This window comes from Cynara cardunculus, assembly GCF_001531365.2.
Source record: "Cynara cardunculus var. scolymus isolate 2C chromosome LG 6, CcrdV1, whole genome shotgun sequence".
NCBI classification, from domain to species: domain Eukaryota; kingdom Viridiplantae; phylum Streptophyta; class Magnoliopsida; order Asterales; family Asteraceae; genus Cynara; species Cynara cardunculus.
Genome location: NC_037533.1, coordinates 19,666,186 through 19,685,776, shown reverse-complemented (window position 1 = coordinate 19,685,776; position 19,591 = coordinate 19,666,186). Strand labels below are relative to the sequence as shown.

General features: G+C 35.2%; 4 protein-coding genes across 5 annotated transcripts; 3 read left to right on the top strand and 1 right to left on the bottom strand.

Annotated features, from left to right (window-relative positions):
* The first annotated feature begins 543 nt into the window (after positions 1-543).
* On the top strand, positions 544-1,841 carry LOC112514562 (RING-H2 finger protein ATL46-like). Its single transcript, XM_025121093.1, has 2 exons — positions 544-583; positions 669-1,841. The coding sequence occupies exon 2, from the start codon at positions 706-708 to the stop codon at positions 1,654-1,656; it is 951 nt and encodes a 316-aa protein (XP_024976861.1). The 5' UTR covers positions 544-583; positions 669-705; the 3' UTR covers positions 1,657-1,841.
* A 4,587-nt stretch (positions 1,842-6,428) lies between these two features.
* Positions 6,429-8,691, top strand: LOC112514888 (U-box domain-containing protein 19-like). Of its 2 annotated transcripts, XM_025121519.1 has the most exons (2): positions 6,429-7,011; positions 7,192-8,691. In XM_025121519.1, the coding sequence occupies exons 1-2, from the start codon at positions 6,446-6,448 to the stop codon at positions 8,507-8,509; spliced, it is 1,884 nt and encodes a 627-aa protein (XP_024977287.1). In that variant the 5' UTR covers positions 6,429-6,445; the 3' UTR covers positions 8,510-8,691. The 2 variants fall into 2 exon arrangements, with proteins under 2 accessions (XP_024977287.1, XP_024977286.1); XM_025121518.1 differs by having other exon boundaries at positions 6,429-8,691.
* Positions 8,692-13,098: 4,407 nt separating this feature from the next.
* Positions 13,099-16,319, top strand: LOC112514604 (protein DELETION OF SUV3 SUPPRESSOR 1(I)-like). The gene is made up of 3 exons (XM_025121170.1): positions 13,099-13,208; positions 13,367-13,484; positions 16,016-16,319. The coding sequence occupies exons 2-3, from the start codon at positions 13,388-13,390 to the stop codon at positions 16,144-16,146; spliced, it is 228 nt and encodes a 75-aa protein (XP_024976938.1). The 5' UTR covers positions 13,099-13,208; positions 13,367-13,387; the 3' UTR covers positions 16,147-16,319.
* A 494-nt stretch (positions 16,320-16,813) lies between these two features.
* LOC112514257 (RING-H2 finger protein ATL16-like) lies at positions 16,814-17,233 on the bottom strand. The gene has a single exon (XM_025120590.1). The coding sequence runs from the start codon at positions 17,231-17,233 to the stop codon at positions 16,814-16,816; it is 420 nt and encodes a 139-aa protein (XP_024976358.1).
* Positions 17,234-19,591: the final 2,358 nt, after the last annotated feature.

Below are 19,591 nucleotides of genomic sequence, written 5' to 3'. Positions count from 1 at the left end.
AAATGGCCACCTCCTGAAAAAACCATTTACTTTATGCCCACCTCACAATTTTTTCTCACAAAATAGCCAAGAAACAGTAAGTCAACACTGCAAATCACTTCTCCTTGCAGTTTTTGGAAATATATGATGCATCCGGTGAAAAAGTGGGCCCACCGCACAAACCATTATGAACCGCAAGTTGCAGTATCGTAGTCCCTTGTATTTATGCACAAAAAACAAGCCAAAGTCGTAGGCTGCAAAATCACAAGGCCATCATTCTTGGCTATTTAATGGAAAAAAGTTATGAAATGGCTACAAAGTAAAAAAAAAATCATGGGAAGCTCATTTGAGATGATGAGCCAAGAGAAAAGGGCTTATCTGCTAAGGTGGTCACTAGGGAAACACATGATTAGTAACGATCACCAGCTTGAGTGGGCAATTAGGGATGTCTGGCATGCCAAAAAAGGGAAAAAGCTGCAAGAGACCCACACATATAGTTTTGTCTACCATTTAAGCTGCTTCCATGCTTTCCTCTTCTGGTAATAAGCTGTGTTTTCATCTGGTGATGTTGCCATTATTGGGAACCAAACTACTTTGCAATAAGGTCTCTATCTTCCATTCTTTTTTCAAGAATCTTCAAGCAGTTTCTTCTTTCATTTTCCTTCAGTTATTATCTATGGCTTTTGCAGAGTTTAGAATGATGCCATAGCTTCTTAACTCTCCACCATGGCTAGAATTGTCAGCCAAGATCACCAAGAAGATGGCATCTCAGTTCAGTTGCCTGCTCCATCTGAGATCACAATTAGTCCACCTCTTCTCTGGGTGATAGTATCTGTGGCTGCAATCTTCTTCATTTCTGGGATTCTTCATCTTCTGCTTAGAATCATAAAAAAGAAGCGAACTTATCCATCAGTCACTCAATCCAACAGATATAACGAACTTCACCATCCTCAGTCTCTTGGAAGACAGCTTCAACAGCTTTTCCGGCTACAAGATTCTGGTTTGGACCAGTCTTTCATTGACAGTCTTCCGGTCTTCGACTACAAGAACATTTCCGGATTGCAAGATCCATTTGATTGTGCTGTGTGTTTGTGTGAGTTCTCACCTTATGACAAGCTCAGGTTGATCCCAATTTGCAGCCATGCTTTTCACACCCATTGCATAGACACATGGCTTCTATCAAACTCCACATGCCCTCTTTGCAGGGTCAATCTTAGCATCGGAACCACATTATGTAGTCATAATCAACCTCTGGAAAACTTCATGAATGTCGCTACAAATAGCATAGTAAGTGAGATAAGTTGCAACGAGAAGAATCTTGGAAAGAGGGTGCTTTCTGTGAGGCTAGGAAAGCTCACAGGCTTCAATTCGGGAGAAAGAGCAAATGGAGGGGAGATTAGTAGGTGCAATTTGGATGCAAGAAGGTGCTTCTCGATGGGTTCATTTCAGTATGTGGTTAATAATATAGATCTGCAAGTGGCATTGTTTGATGTTAAAGATAATGTAGGATGTGGAAAAATTGAAGATGACATGGACCAGAGGAAGATCAAATATGAGAGTTTTTCTGTCTCTAAGGTTTGGTTGTGGTCTAAGAAAGGCAAATTTCCAGTTTGTTCATCAGAGACTGAAGTTGCAGGCGATTCTTCAGATCAAAACACTAGAGTTCCTAGCCTATGATTTCTCCCCAATATTTGAAGTAGTGTTCCTATGAAATATTGATCATCAGCAATCAGCATCACTCTTTTGTGTAACACTTATCCATTTATCTAAGAACAATGGTACTATAAACACATAATCTGCACAGTACTTAGCAGAAAATGTACTAGTTTTTTTTCGTAATCCTACGAGCGATATAGTTTCGTTTTGTCCACTTCTCTTCCATATTGCTTCATGAAACAATACAGGCCATTTCGCTATTAGAACTTTGAGTTCGTCTATGATCTGTTTGTGTAGAATTTTAGATTAACCTAGCTATTAGGGTAACAACGATGATTTAGTGGAAATAAAAACAGAAACATATGTACCAATTAGTATAACAATCCACAATCGATCGAACCATATAAAAAAAAAAACGAAATGAGATTAAAAAACCTGAAAAGGAATGTGGACGATGACCGACGTAATTGTAATGGATCGACGTAATGCTCGTCATTAAGAACGAATGTAAATACTCACACGAAACAGAAACTCGATGCAACTTCATCCCCAGCGAGATCCATGGGCGTAATGAGAATCGGTGGCGGTTTCGGTGGCGAAACGTAACCTTGACGAGAAGTTACGGAACATGTTCCCATTCTCCGTTTCAGGATCTCCGTTTTGCAATGGTTCTCCGTCAAAATTGAGACGATCGCACTGGTACTTGAAGGATTGTTAACCATTAGCCATCCTGTGAAGGTCTTCCTCCTTGGACCGGCGACGATCTAAAGTTACATCTTATTTATACCACAAAGTCCGAGAACCGCCCGAGATCGACTCGGTCAAAATTCGGTCAACACTCGACTCGAATTCGAGCTCGAACTCGAGCTCCACTCCAAATATTAACGAGCCGAGTCAAGCTATCCAATACTCGACTCGAAAAGGTCGTAAGATACTCAATTATTTTATATATATAATTAGTTTTAAAATATAATCAATTTTATAATATAATTTGTAAAACGTAATATAATAAAATGTCTTGTATTTTTTGATATTTAAACAAAATTATGCATTTTTTAACTATAAAAATTAATCAGTTATTTTACTATTAAAATCATAATATTAAAAAAAGATAAAAAAAACTATAGAAGTGTTGGTAAAGATGACTCAAATTGAAAGAGAAATAGTGAAGGAAGAGTGAAAAGTGTTATAAAAAGAGAGGGAGGTGAATGCACTTTGTAACTTTGTCTTTTTGAAGATGAAGTTTGAGATGCATTTCTTTAGTTTTCTAAAATTTACGAGAACATCTTTAAGTTTTATAATTTTTTAGAAAATACCCTACAATTTCATAAATTTCAATGAATAAGAATGGTTGGACCTTGGTCCGAGTTTGAGCTTGGTTCAAGTTAGAGTTCGAGCTTCAAACGAGTTCGAGTTTAGTTTTTAACTACTCGCGAGTTTTTGAGTCGGATTCAAGCTTTGAGAAATTACTATCGAGTTCGACTATCGATACTCGAGCTCGACTTGCATCGTTTACACACCCAGAGCATTATAAAACAAAATAATTATTATTTTTATTTGTCAAACAATAATCATTACAATACATCTACAAATTGGTGCAAGTCGTGAAGATGAATTAATTGTGGGGACGAAATAATGGACGTTTTATTATATTGGAATCTTTCTAGATTTCCGGTTTCCACGAAGGAAGGTTCTAGAATTCTTCAATAACCAAAATCAAAGAAATTAAATCGAAGTCAGTGACTTGGGATCATGTGAGACCAGTCTGTTTTTATGAAACCAATTTTTTACATTTGAAATTTCGCAATAAAACTCTATGAAATTAACTTTCACAGTGTTTCTGTTGTGAATGTTTGCTTTTTTACCTTCGCAACGTTTTGATGTTAAGTTTTAAGTGTAAAAAGTGGTCACACGGGTCTCATGAAAACAGATCGGTCTCACGTGAACCCAACTCATAAACTGATTAAATCTTTTTATTTGGTTTTATCTCATTAATTAATAAAACAGCGTTATTAGGTTCATCGCAGAAACATGATCAATATTCAAGACCTCAGAGAGTTCGCACCAATTATACGAATCACGTACAATACAAATATCGGACACAACAGATGTCGAGCAATGTTTGAAGGAATGCAACAATGAAGTTTTCTCAGTCCCCATATCCAAATATATCTGATTCCAACTATCACCCATCACATTCTACTTCAGTATTTACCGTCGTTAATCAATTTCTTGTTAACCAGTAAAAATCTACCACCATAACCTTGTTTTAACCATCTCATTGGTAGAATAGATAGAAAATAATGTACTTTTTTAAAGTATGTAATATTTATATACGACAAATTTAACAAATAACTTACATACTCTTCTCACCTTTGGTGATGTTTGAATTCATGACCTTCTAAGAGGCCAAAGACTACGATAATATGCTTAAAAAAAATCCGTAAAATTTTAATTTTAAAGAATTTGTTAAATATGTTCTGATTAAATTATATGCAAACGCGTAGTTGGGATGCCACGTGTGACTTGTATAAATTACATTTGTCAAATGATGATTTAATGATCGTTAATCCTTAAATTAATCTATAATTAATTATTGATTAATGATTATAAAAGTGCCACGTAATCGATCCAATGCCTCTTTCCTTACGCTTGCTTGGAGTTTGTCTCACACTTTCCCCATTACCGAAGCAACACGTCAGCATCCGAGCCTCCACCTGTCCCTTTGAAAGTCGGCAAAACCCAGGGCCCACTTACCCCTCGTTTACTCAACAACAACCTTTTAGGCGCATTCACTAGCAACACCAATGGATATTTTGGTCATAAAAAATACTATATAATATAAAAATTAACTGAAATAACCAATTTTTTATCGTCTCGATCGATCGATCGATCTTTTAGTATTTTTTCTTGATTTTATCCAAATATTACTACGTTCGTAATTTATGAAGGTAGCTAAAAGATCCAAAAAAAATACAATTTTTGTCAAGGTCCGCAAATTATTGATATGCCACTTGCGAACCTGGACAGAAACTGTATTTTTTTTTGTTTTTAGCTACCTTTGCAGATTACTGATGTGCTACTTGCAAAGTCATAACATTTGGTGATGGGTAGGTGGCTAATTACAGTGAAAAATAGTTATTTTTGATGATTTTTTTTTCTATATAATGTTGAGTAAAATGCAAATTTCGTCAACGTGGTTTGTCATAAATAACAACTTTTGTCCTACGGTTTGAGAAATACAAAATGACATCATGGTTTGCCAAAACATCTGGATTTATCTTTCCATCTAATGGTTATTAAAAAAATTCAGTTAAATGAAGATGTTTTTTATTTTATTTTTGTCTTTTACCCAAGAAAATCCATAAGGATCAAAATCATAAAATCGATTTTGATTGGGTAAAAAAAAAAAAAAAAAAAAAAAGGAACAAAATGTCTCATATTTAACGAAATCATTTGAACAATCATATTGTGAAACAAATATATGTTAATTAGCACCTTAAGTTATGATATTAAATGGAAAAAAAAAAAAAACATGTGAAACAATATTTTAAAGTGTCACACGGTAATTCCAATATTTAAGGTTCTCAATTATTTATGCTCCTATTATGTTATTTATAAAATTATATAGATTTTTATATTACTGATGAATACGTCATGTATTAAACCGTGCGTAAATTCCCAATTCTTAATAAAAATAAGGTTACTAAATGAGGGTTGGATTCATGTGAGATCAACTTGTTTTTGTGAGACCACTTTTTTTACAATTGAAACCTTATAGCAGAACGCTGTGAAAATAAAAAAAAACCGAACCTTCACAACAAATTTCACAGCGTTTTAATATGAAATTTCAACTATAAAAAAACAGTATCATGAAAACAGGTTGGTTTCACGTGATCTCAAATCTACTAAATAAACTTGTCCAGATAAGATGTATTTTTGTTGTTATATGTGTATGCATTTAGTAATGATTTAATAATACTTTACATATATAACTAACTTGTTTAACCATAAGCTTGCATACATGTTCACTAATTCATGGTGCATTGAATTTAACAGGATGATGAATCTTTAATGACCCTAAATTGTCTTTTTCAATTAATTTTCATAATTAAATGTGACATTTAACATAGATTTAATATAAAAAAAAATCATTTTTACCATAAAAAATCAAATTTTATATTTTTTTTAATCTTTTTATAGTCAACTACAACTTTGGTCCTTGTTGTTTGTTAAAAGTATCACTTTTCGTCCCTACAACTTCAAAATTACAAGATGCCCATCGTTATTTGTAAGTATGGCAACAGGGCGGGGATGAAACGAGTTTTGTAATCCCCGGCCCCGGCTTCGGTTTTTAGTAGCAGCCTCCGACCCCGATGGGTACATGGATTAATATCTAGTTCCCAATCAAACCCCGTAAAAAATATCCGTTAATTTGAGCGTACTGAAGATCCCCGGCTCCAACCCCGACAACCGTTTAAAGAAAAGAGATTAAATACGGACATTTTTAAGAGAACTTACGATACCGGTATTTGGTACTTAAATGTCCATGAAGAAAAAATGAAATTCTGGATTGAGATCCTGACCGTCCAATTTATTTTCCCGCGTGACCCATACACGTGTCTTCCAATGAAACACCACTTCCTTTTTTCCGAGTCCACGCAGCATATCTATAGACGCGCATCGATCTTAGCCACGTGTCCTCAACGGATCCTATCCTTCTATAAAATCCTCAGCCGTCATTACATTTCAAAAGAAAAATCTCCACCATATTTGGGAGACAAACAACAACAGGATTTCTTCAATTCCAATGCTCAAAAGATTTGATCAGAACGGTCGCCGGATTCTCAAGTCTCCGGCGGTTCTTCCATGTCAAGATGTAAATCCGGTGACTCTTCTTCGCTCTCTAATCACTCTCTCACACTCCATCACTAGTTACCAGTCTGGATTCTTCGCCACACAACGACGAAACTCCCGTGAATCGATTCGACAGATCGGGATTCTTTCCATGTTCTTCGCTGAAATCATCGATCGAGACGTCTCCGATTTACCCGATTCTGCCGTCCTTTGTTTCTCCGAACTTCATCATTCGTTACAGAAGATGAAATTTTTACTAGAAGATTGCACTCGCCGTGGCGCTAGGGTTTGGATGCTGATGAAATCTCACTTTGTAGCGACGCAGTTTTTGACGTTGATTCGAGCGATTGCGACGGTGCTTGATATTCTTCCGTTGAATTCGATCGGAATTTCGAGAGAAATTAAGGAATTGGTGGAGATGGTTGCGAAGCAAGCAGGAAAAGCCAAAATGGAGGTTAATCCGGATGATGAGTATGCGATGAAACGGGTCTTGTTGATTTTGAACCAATTTGAAAACAGGTTTGAACCCGACTCGATTGTGATCAAACGTGTTCTTTATTATCTTGGTATTAACAGTTGGAATGAATGCCACAAAGAGATCAGATTTCTGGATGAAGAGATCTGTTTGGAATCTTTAGAAAATAACGAAAAAGATTTGCATTTACTGAGCACTTTAGCTGGATTCATGAGGTATTGCAGGGGGGTTTTGTTTGAAAACACTGTTCTTGAGCACGCCGATGATCAATCCGCCGGAAAAACTCATCTGGAAATCCTCAGTTGTTTGAATCCTGAGGATTTCCGGTGCCCGATTTCGCTCGAACTGATGACGGATCCGGTGACTGTTTCCACCGGTCAGACATACGATCGAGCTTCTATTGAAAAATGGCTGAAATCCGGCAACCTCATTTGTCCGAAAACCGGTGAAAAACTCGCGACGACGGAGCTCGTCCCCAATTTGAATCTCCGGCAAGTAATTCAACAGTATTGCATCGATCATGGAGTTCCGATTTCGAAATTTCAGAAGCAGAGCCGCGATATTTCATCGACGATTCTCCCCGGAAGTCCGGCATCAGCGGAAGCAATCAAGTTTCTCAGCGAATTTGTGGTGAGAAGATTACGAAATGGAACAGAGATTCAAAAGAGTAGATCAGCTTATGAAATCCGATTACTTGCGAAATCGAACATTTTTAATCGGTTTTGTTTGATCGGAGCGGGTGCGATTCCTCCTCTTTTAACTCTACTTCCTTCATCTGATTCAACCGTTCAAGAAAACGCCATTGCAGCTCTGCTCAAGCTTTCAAAGCATTCAAATGGGAAGAAAGTGATCATCAATCATGGTGGGCTAAATTCGATCATCGAAGTCTTGGAAAACGGATTGAAACCAGAATGTAAACAGATCGCAGCTGCAACCATCTTCTACTTATCGTCTGTTCAATCGAATCAGAAGCTCATCGGAGAAATCCCCGAAGCCGTCCCGGCTTTGATCGAACTAATCCGAACCGGAACTTCTTGCGGCAAAAAGAATTCTTTAGCCGCTCTATTCGGAATCCTACTCTACCCAAGAAACCACGAACCCGCACTCAAATCCGGGATCGTTCCATTGCTATCGAACCTCATCCGTTCTTCAGATAAACCCGAGATCATCACCGATTCATTAGCGGTTCTAGCCACATTAGCCGAATCCTTCGATGGGTCTGACGCGATCTTGAAAGCGTCATCTTTACCACTTATCATCAAAACTCTGCAAACATCGCCTTCACGAGCCACAAAAGAGTACTGCGTGTCGATCTTGTTGGCGTTGTGCAACAATTTGGGGGTCGAAGTGATCGTGGTTTTGGCAAACAACACGAATTTGATCGGTTCCTTGTACACGCTATCGACAAACGGATCTTCGCAGGCCGGCAAGAAAGCTCGATTGTTGATCCGAATAATGCAGGGTTACCACGAAACGAGCAGTTCAGGTTTGATGGCTAATTGGGATTCTTCATCAAGAATTGCAACAATTCATTCATGTTAGGTTAGAAATCTTCATCGTTATGAATTTTTTTTTCCATAGAAGCTCTGGTTTTTTTGGAGCTAAGCTTTATTATACATACATACACTTGTATAATATACGTATAGAATTATAGAATATAGTAGCAAAAATGATACACTTTTTTGTAAATAATATCGGTATATACAATAATGAGTTGGGACTTTTTAGCTCTGGTTTTGATAAGAGAAACAGTATCGGACAAAACTCACTGTCTCACGTTTGGCTCGACATAGGATAGGACAAGAACTCACTATCCCATGTTTAGTGTGACATGGGAAGGTGACAAGAACTGTGACAAGGTGGGATAAAAATGGTTTTTCTTGTTCCACTTATTTAGACAAGAATGAGACAGAAACTAAAATATTACTAACTAACCATATTTTGATATATAACTTTAACATGATATTTGTTTTAGTTGTCCCGCCACCGCCAGTAGTGACTGTCGGCGACCTTCCTCTCTTCCACCACCTCCATAACCACCATTGGCCACCTACCACTACAATCCATCGCCACTACCATTGTTGGTCACCTTCATTTCCTTTTCTACTACAATAACCTCCTCTATCACCTCCACAACCATCGTCGTCCACTGACCACCACCGTCCATCGCCACCACCACTACTACTGGTGGAGGTCTTTTCTACTACAATCTCCTTCACCACCTCCACAACCATCGTCCTCCACTGACCATAACTGTTGCAAAAAATGACCCAACCCATTAACCCAAACCAGAATTAGCAGGTTGGGTTGAGATTTTCAATCCATTTAAATAAATGGGTCAACCCGTCTAACCCATTTAAATATATGGGTTGGGTTGGGTTGAATTTTTTGACATGTTTTCAACCTATTTAAAATATTATATAAATTTATTTTATTTTTAATATTATATCTATTTTATTTTTTATTTTGTTTCTTCTCAAATAAATTGGCCCAAGTTTCATGATGACTCTTTGATTTCAATTCTTCAATAATCAATTATTCATACGCTTCATTACTAATCAGTATAATGAGTCTTGATGCTTTGCCTTCGATTCTTCAATTTTTCAATCTTCATACGCTTCGATTATCAATCTTTTCCCCTTCTTTTGAGTTCTATCTTCTTCAATCAAAGATTTGGGTTGGTTTCAGACTTTCAGTTTCCGATTTGAGGTTGAGGGCTTAAGGCATTGTTGAACGATAGCAGAGTAAGTTCTTTATGATCATGTTTGTTTAGTATTTTGTTGTTAAACTTCGTATAGATCATATGAATTTCATGCTTCTCTTTGATTATTTGTTACTTCATGACTCTATCGATGATTTCTTTCAAGTTTGAATTTGTTATTTGTGTGGTGTGGCTTATATATGTTTCTATCACTGTACCTATACCTCAGAGAGAATTGCTATCATTTGTCTTCATTGAGATAATTATACAAGCTACATATAAGTTGTTGTTTTGTACGCATGGATTACACTTGCTGATGGACTAATGGTCTTAGGATTTAGATACGAGAGTGAAATTGGGGTTGATGAAAGTGGAAGTCGAGTTACTTATAATTAAAAAAAATCAACTTATTTTGAACAATATATTTGTTGTGGTTGTGTTTTATTCAAACTTTGAACAATTTGGTTGTATTTATGGTTGTTTTATGTTTTATTCAAAAAGATTAAATACTCTAGTTTTTTTTAATTATAAATTTTAAAATTAAATGGGTCAACCGAGGTTCAACCCATTTATTTAACAGGTTGGGTTAAGAAAATCGTAAACATGTCAACCCGCTGTCAACCCATTAACCCAACAGGTTGGGTTGGGTTGAAAAATCTCAACCCATTTAATTAAATGGGTTGGATTGGGTTGAAATTTTCAACATGTTTAATAAATAGGTTGAACCCAAACCCAACCCAACCTGATCCATTGCCACCCCTTCCACCTTCTCTTTTACAACAACCTCCTTCACCATATCCACAACCGTTGTCGGAAGTTTCAAGTGTAAAAAAATGGTTTCAAGGGTCTCACAAAAACATGATGGTCACACGTAAACCCAACCCTGTACTCATATATAATATATATCCCGACAATTTTTTTAGGTTTAATTAATGTTAATATAAGTCAATTAGTTTGGTGTGAAGTTGAGGTTACGTATCGGCAAATAATAAATACATTATTTTACGATTTAAAATTTAAAATCTTTCAACATAACATGTCGTTATCGTCTTATTTTCTGATCAAATAAATAAATACGTGGTATGTTTTAGATCAGTTGCCTGTTAAATAAATATTTAAGAATGACATCAAGATTATTTAAACAGATACGATTGTCATCTGTCAAATTCACATTTATTTTCTCATTTATAACCTGTATAATTCATAAAATTGATTAGACATTTTCGATCTAAAAGTAAACACTTTAATTACAAAAAAAAAATTCTTAGATCATGAACGGGATGTTTTCCGAAGATAAGAAAACACGACACTGGCCACATGATTTGTTCTCAGAATACGACAATAAGGGTATCGTAAAAAGATTGGAGCATCTGCAACGGTCAAATAATAAAGACGTGAACGTAATAAAAATAAATAGGGGCGGAGGCTCCTGGTTTTTTTTATAGATAGAGTGAAACATCTCCAGTCCATTAAGGTTTTGAGTATAAAATTCTTTTGGGCCCCTCCACTATTGCTGATCCAGTCCATTTGTGTTCCGTCTCTGAAAATAAATAAAAATAATCAGCGTTTTCTCTTTCTTTGCCTCTCACATCCATGTCTTCAAAGACTCGAGGAATCTCAAATGGTTGATATAAAAAGTCTTAATTTCAAGGGCAAATTGTATGAAAAAATAACGTATTTTAACTTGATTCCTATTTTAGGTAACATACTTTCAAAATTTCAATTTTGGTACATAAGATGTAAAATTTTAAATAATTAAGTAACCGGATAACCGGTTGAAACATTAACCAGTTAAATATGTTGAAGCATTAACCGGATATATTAAGATATCTATGTCAACAAATAATACTGAGTTGGATAACACATCACTCGCGACATCAACATGGTAACTAGTTAATGCTTCAATCAGTTACCTAGATACTTAAACGTTTAAAACCTTACATCTTAGGTACCAAAATGAAAGCTTTGAAAATACATTATCCAAAATAGGAATCAAGTTAAAATACGTTACTTTTTTATGTGTAACGATGGTCACACATCATGTGGGAAATTTTAAAATAATAAGAAAATAAAAGAAATCTATAGATCTTGACAAAATATTGATGTGGGATACTGGGATATATATACCGACTTATTTCTGTTAAACATCACTTAGATATGGCTACCTACGATACAAGTTTTGATGGGGTCTTTAGTATCACAGATGATATGGATGTTATTTTTTTTTTGTAAGGGTGTCCGGGCCAAAGCCCGACTAATCCCCGACAACTTTGGAGGCCAAACATGGCCCCACTTAAATGTCGCCAACACTCCCCTCCCAGGGCTCGAACTCGGGTTCATGACTATGCCATGCCCAAGCCTTTACCACTAGGCTGGAAGGTCTTTGACATGATATGGATGTTATGTTGGATAAAAAAACAAAACAAATGGTAAATGCAAGTCTTATGCAATAAGACGATCGGCTTAATGTTTGTCCTCGTCAGCGATGGTGACTATGAGGTGACGACAAAATGTCATGGCGTACAAAGTGAAAGTGATAATTGTGTTGAAGTTCGTAGAAAGTAAGAAAGACACCTTTTTGTTGTTTTGAGATAAATCATATTGAAAAGACATAATACATCAACTTGAATTGTCATACTTTATCGAACCTGCCATCCACAACATGCCACTACATACGTTTGGTTATTCGCACATTTGATTACATACGTCATGGCGGGCCCTTTCGTTGCTCACAAACGACGATACGTATCAGTAAGAACGTGTACTCTGAAACTTTATAAGATTTGAAACGTATCTATCATTTTACACAACATTCATCACATCAGTAAAAGAACCCCTTTTGACATGAGCATTTGCTCCAAAACATCATTAGGTATAGTAAGCGAAATCTTACGAAAAGAAAAGGTTGAATACGAATAATCATAACGGATGCATCAGATGGACATCAAGTGGTTGATATTATCCCACTGGGGCCATAACTTTTTGTTTCAGAAGGGGAATCTATCAAATGATCAATCATTGACAAGTAATCGTAATGTGGGGGGATTTGGTAACGAGATGCATAATTAATACTTCAAGACCCATTACGTGTTCAAGGCCTTTTGTTCTTCTTCGCATACGTTATTGTGGCACAAATCATAGAGAAATATTTCGACAGTAGTTTGATCAGAATCTGTTATTTGACGTAAATTGGTTGGCTTATTTGGAACAACCTTTGGAAATAAGCTACAACATATATGTATACGAGTGATCTTCGTACATGTTATCTGAAAAACAACCTAAAGAAACAAAAGAAAGAAAGAAAGAGGTGTAGTTATGCAATACATCATTTTTCAGGGATTATTATGTAAAGATCTCTAAAATCTAGGGTCTCATTTGGCATTTTCCGAAAAATGGAATACACGAGACGACGACGTTTTTTTAGCATTGCGGCTTTCTCCTTTTCTTGCTGCTCAATCAATCGTAGATTCGTCAAGAACGCTTCATTCTTCGCGAGTCTTCGCAATTCTAATCAAACTGGAAGTTTTCTTCTGAATCCTTGTGAGTTAATGCTTCGAAAACTTCTAATTTTTGTGATTTCTCTGTGATGATTCGTTGAATCTTTACATATTGTTGTGTAAATAGATTAGGGTTTGAAATTGGGGATGTTTCTAAGTAAATTTTTATCATCTTAATGCTGTTTGTGCCATTACCATTAGGTGTTTATACTTGAGGCAAATATGGCGACAATGGAGCAACCAAAAGCAGCAGCTGAAGAAGCTAAGATTGATCTGTTCGAAGATGACGACGAGTTTGAAGAGTTTGAAATCGATCAAGGTACAGAAATTTTATCGTTTCTTAAGTTGAATATGCGAAAGTTTACTGTAAAAACTAGTTTGTAGTTCAGATGTGCCGCTGCCATGCGATTGATTGCTTTAATCCACGGGAAAGTTTTTAATTGCAGCAAACAGACGTCTTCTTTTAGTAAATCAAATTTTTTAATACAGAACGAAGTTTAGGTTAAAATCAATCATCAAATCAATGGAATGCTGGTTATTCAGTTTTGAACATTGATGGTATCTATACTGGGAATAGTGGAATACCAAATATAGCTTATTCATAAGCATGGTAACCCCGTAGATCGTACATAGAATGCTTCTATCTTATGTTTGTCGTAAGCTAGATGACTGCCTAGGACTACCATAAACTTACCAATAATGTCAAGCTTTACTGATTTCATTGGTGAGATGAAATGAGTGTTTTGAGAATTCATGTTGTCTGCATTAAGCTGTCATGGTCAACAGGAGACTCTAGAGTTACTAAAAAGAAGAGATCCCCTTGATTTTCCAAAACTCTGAGTTGAAACTAATGATATTTAGTTGGTTGCTAACAATAGTTTGATGCATGGTATTGGTATTAAGAATGAGGCAATGATTGTCATTTAGTTTGTAATTGTGGTGATTTTTTTTTGTGAGAGATGCATATCTTAGTGTTTTATCTTTACTAAGTACTAACTCATGATTCGTGAGTTGGTTTGCCACCATTATCTTCTTGGTTAAATAATATGACGCTACCAGAGTTACAATTGCCATCCTTCATACACTAAATTTCAGTTCCTATTTGTCGTAAATATTAACTGGCTATTTCTTTCTGTACCTCAAGTACATTGAAGGAAGTGACTATCAATTCCATTTAGATTAAGCGTAACCAAGCTCTGATAAGATTTCGTCTTAAGAGACGTGTGCTTGCACATGTAAAAGCATAGACAGCCTTTTTTGTCGGGGATATATACCTAAAGCATATGAGAATGTTTACCATATTCTGGTTTGGGGCCACTCTGATAGTCCAAAACAAGCTGGAGTCTAATAAATCAACTGACTCAACTTTAGACGTGTATTCTTGGCTCAAAGTCTAAATTTGCATGTGATTACTTGTTGATATCAAAGCCTCTATGCTGGCCATCCTGTCTCATCCTAGAGTAAATGTGAATCAGCTGTTTAAGAAGTTATAAAAGTCAAAATGCCTCAACTTGTATTGAAATAATTACTTGAAATGATTTAGGTGGTTTCATAAAACGCAGATGGGCAAGCATGCCGTCCTTATAAAATTTTGCAATCTTGGCTGTTATCATAGGCCTATAGCTCGCCTCTGTTGCTTATTTTTCTCCTTGTTACCAAGGCTATGGCACAATGATGAAGGTCAAGTCATTCAAGCGCCTTGGGCTTTATGCCTTTTTACTCTCATTTAGAATTTTAGGTGAGTAAATCCATGATGCTGACATCAAATAAAAGCCAAAGAAACCCAATTTTTTATCGGTCTAGAGCTATTACTGACACAGAGAGAAATAACTATCAATAGAATATAACTGGGGGAGGGAGGGGATGGTTGATACTGCTGCTGCTTTGTCTGACTCACCTCACTTCCTCTGAAGTTTCACCACAGCATTCTCATTCATACACTATCGCCTCACCTGCTTGAACCATTTGAATTATGTGTTTTCTGGCTTTTCAGCTGGTCTATTCGATTACTCCCCATGTTTGTTTGTCAAATTTCTCCTCTTAACTCCCGTCTCTTTAGAAACTACTGGTTAGTAATCTTACTCTGTTAACTTCCAATAGTCACAATCTTCCCCTTCATTTTTTCGTCTTGGAAGTTGCAGCTTGCTGGAGTAATGGTGTCACTCTGTGTTTCTGTGTGGCAACAATGTTCCACTCATATTTTGACAAGTCTTTTGATTCTTTATTTTTCTCTGATATCTAAGAATAAGAAGAAACTAGGTGACGTTTTCTCAGGGTCTTTTTCCTTGTATAGAAAGTCTACAAAAAAGATAAACAACTACTCATAAAACTAATGGATGGTTAGTGGATGCTAATCACCTAGGCTTTTTGGATCTTTCTGATCACCTTTGTTGCATCGAAGGCTAATGCATCTAATCTAATTTGCTTTTACTCGTTTTGCATATTTATATGACAGAAGACATGCAATCAACCATTTGTAAATTATTGGATCCATTAGGGTGAGTTCGGTACGGACAGGACATAACAGAAAAAAAAAACTTGTTGTCCCATGTTTGGTGCAAGAATTAGACTGAGACTGTACAGGTCTGAATGGGACAAAAATACATTTTGCCTGTCCAACCAAAATAGGTGGAACAAAAATCAGGGGAGATGAGACAAGCTTGGTACATTACCAAACTACCCATGTCAAATTAAAACTCTAAAATCTTCGACAATTCTTTCACCCACCTAGGCACCTACCTCACTCTCGCCGTTTCAGTCCTGTCTCGTCCTGTCCACGTACCAAACGCACCTTATTGTTGCCTATATCCTAAGTTCTTGTGTTATATTCATGATGACAAAATTCAGCAGATTGGGATGCCAAGGAGGAAGGGAAAGAAGTAACCCAACAGTGGGAAGATGATTGGGATGACGATGATGTGAATGACGACTTCTCTCTGCAGCTGAGGAAAGAACTCGAAAGCAACACCGATAACAAGTAAGTGAAATCTAGAAATGTAGCGTTGTTTTCATATTTGAGACAGATTGCTTGTTAGCCAACGTATGCCAAGATTTAATACCTTGGAGTTCAGTTCCATGTCAAATGAATGTATAACTACCCTTGTCGACAGTTTTTAAAATGCGTTATGTGATGATGAATTCACTTGTCAAAAAACGATCATAACTTTTTTTATAAGCTTCTATTTGACATGAAACCTTGATGAATTGGAGAAACCAAAAAAGAAAGAAAATTGAACACAACTCTTCCCTTCACCTCCCCACCCGTGACCTGATCTTATTACCTTTTGAGAGGTTTGAGAATGCAACGGCGTAATAGAAGAATGGCACTTCATAATCCTTACACAAGAATACCTAGAAATATGTTTGAACATCATAGATTAAAAAAAAACACTTGTTAGGAGGCCATTTAGCTGAATAACCCACCGACCTCCCCTCGTTGAGCTTTTCTCCTTATTTTAGGAAATTGAACTTTAAGTCTTCTGAACCCAAACGACAAAGAAAAACACATGTCATAGCAACAGAGTGGATCTCCAGAAACCCTCCATCTTTTGAATCCAGAAGACAAAAACGATGATCATCAGAATGCCAATGCCTTTGACCCGCTTCATCTATGTCCAACTCTTAAAAAACTAAAAATCACCCGAAAATCTACTTCCCCTCCAACAACTTTGTCCTCAAATCAACACAAGTTCTACAAATTGGACAAGCAGCAGTCTTGATGAGCCATGAATCAATACAGTTAACATGAAAACTATGGCTGCAATTTGGCAACAATCTGCACTTATCCCCAACCTTAAAACCCTCCAAACACACCGTACACTCGGCTGTTCTCTTTTTCTCATCAACGTCATCATCATCATCATCATCTTCATCCATCTTGTAATCATACCATGGAAGCTTCTTGATATCATCTTCTGATATGGTACAACTACTCTGCACCAGAGTACCACTCTCGATGCTTTCTTGATTCATCCTAAATGTTCTCCCAACCATACATACATGAATTATGACCAATACAGCAATACCCACAACCAACAACACCACAGAAGTCACAATCTCCAACACCATGATTGAGATTCTAGACTCCCGATTGTACAAGGATGTCCACCTTTTTACCTGTTAGGTTAAAACTGCACTTTCTTACCTGCTAGGTTAAAGCTGCTAGAACGACACCGTGATTGATTCTGGACTCTCGACCGTAAAGATGCCCACCTTTTTACCACCGTAAAATTGCTCACTTTCTTACATGCTTAGTTAAAGCTGCTAGGTTAACACCATTCTTGATCTTGCTTCCCAATTTATCAGAAAATTGTTTGAACAGTAGATGATTGTTTGAATCTTTGAATGTGATAATATGAAGGAGGGGAAGAGAAGTTTGGTGGGAAAAGCAATATATATATATATATATATATATATATATATATTAATGTAGTTTATTGAAATATTTATTGTATCATTTAAAAGCAAGAAATTGGAGTTGATGCTGGTAGACCAATGGGTACCAAGAAAATAACATCACATATTTTGAATCATTGTATTGTATATTTGTTTTTTTTTTAATTTTCAAGTAATGTTAATATTATTTTAAAATTTTTATTTATAAAAAATATTTAAAATTTTATTCGGAAGTTATTAGGGTGTTGTTTGTTTTTTTAAGAGTTGTTGAAGTCTGAAGTTTTATTTTATTTATGATTGACTAGAAGAGTACTTGCGTAATGCAGCGAGATACATCTCAATTTTAGTGTTTCGTTTTTTTTTTGTCTTAGTCGATATTATAATACGGATTTATGTGGTTTTGAGAAAGCGATACTGTTTTTATTTTTGAATAAAATATAAATATGAAAATATTATAAAAAATAAAAAAATATTGATATTAGTATCAAACTAACTATTTAAAATTTCTTGTTTTTTGTGTATTTATTTAATTCATTTTTTTATTTTTGGTTTGATAATATAATTTTTTATAAAAATAATAATTAAGTATTTTGTTAGAACTTAATGATTATCATAATTATATTTTAGTTTTTTTATATTTAAAATAAAGTGTTTATCCTGTATTTGATTATGTTTATTTGAAGTTAGTTACACAAATTCAAACATGAAGCTTTAATAAGTWGTATTTACGCACAGTTTACTTGTAATCTTGAATTTTAAGTAATATGCATCAATAAACAGTACTTCATGCATAAAAAATGGAATTTAAGAGTTTTTGTCAAATGCTTTATAATATAGTATAGATAAGTGGTGGTGTTGACATCTGAAAGCATAATCAATGAAACTGTTTGTTTTTGTAAATTTTTAAAGGTCTGAATTTGGTTAAATTGTCTATTTTACCCATTAGAAAATTATAGTCGAATTTATTGATAAAATTTATACAGTTTCATATATTTATTTATCATTATTATAAAATTTACATCTAAATTATATAATTAACATTCATTTCACTAAATATGCCATTGATGGCATTTAACACATAAATCCTATTAAAACACATCAATTAAGAGAAGTGCGGATCGATTTCGTGAAGATCAATTAAGATTAATCGATTGAGAAACATCGTTGCTAAGGCTCTGAAGAACAATTAGAGGCAAATAAAAGACTGACTTATCTCTTACCAGATAAGAGTACAATAAGACATAAATACCTCCAAAAAATTAGGAAAAAACAAAGTTTAAATGATCCTATCACTTAACGAATCAGATTCTTTTAAATGATTTAGTGGTTATAAAACAATTTTATTACGTAATTTGCATAGATAATATGAGGGTGAAGTGAAGTGAAGTGGACTCACAAGCTGAAGGTAGATGGATAGGTGTATAGTTTCAAAATTTGATGATGACTCCTTGCCTACTTTTATCAAATACACTTTTTAATATATATATTCATATTCTATAAATATTCAAATTATAATAAATGAACTTCAATCATTTCTATAAATATCTCAATTAATTGGGTTGTAAAGGTTGTACAAATACACAAGGTTGTAAAAGAAATATACCATATATATATATATATATATATAATCTCTTTGGCAACTTCTACCAATAAAAATTCCCTTGTGGTCACATAGGTTCAAATACGGTGACTTCAGACCATATGTAAAACAGATGATCGTCCTGAGATTAATCTGCTGACATTAGAGGCTTCAAATTGATTGATATAATAAGGCAATGTACGAATTTAAGTGCACGAGTTACAAATTTTCATAAAACCGTTTTTAAGGAAAACTAGTAGCACGCAGTATCTTCTTTTTTTAAGGAATAACGTGTGATATCTTTGTTGATATTAAATGTGCGTTTGGTATATGGAGCAAAATAGAACTAAACAAAAAGCTGGTATATATGTTTGACGTTATATATATATAAACTGGGACGTATAGGAAGATGTGGAAATATTGATAAATTACTAAACTATCAATATTAAAAT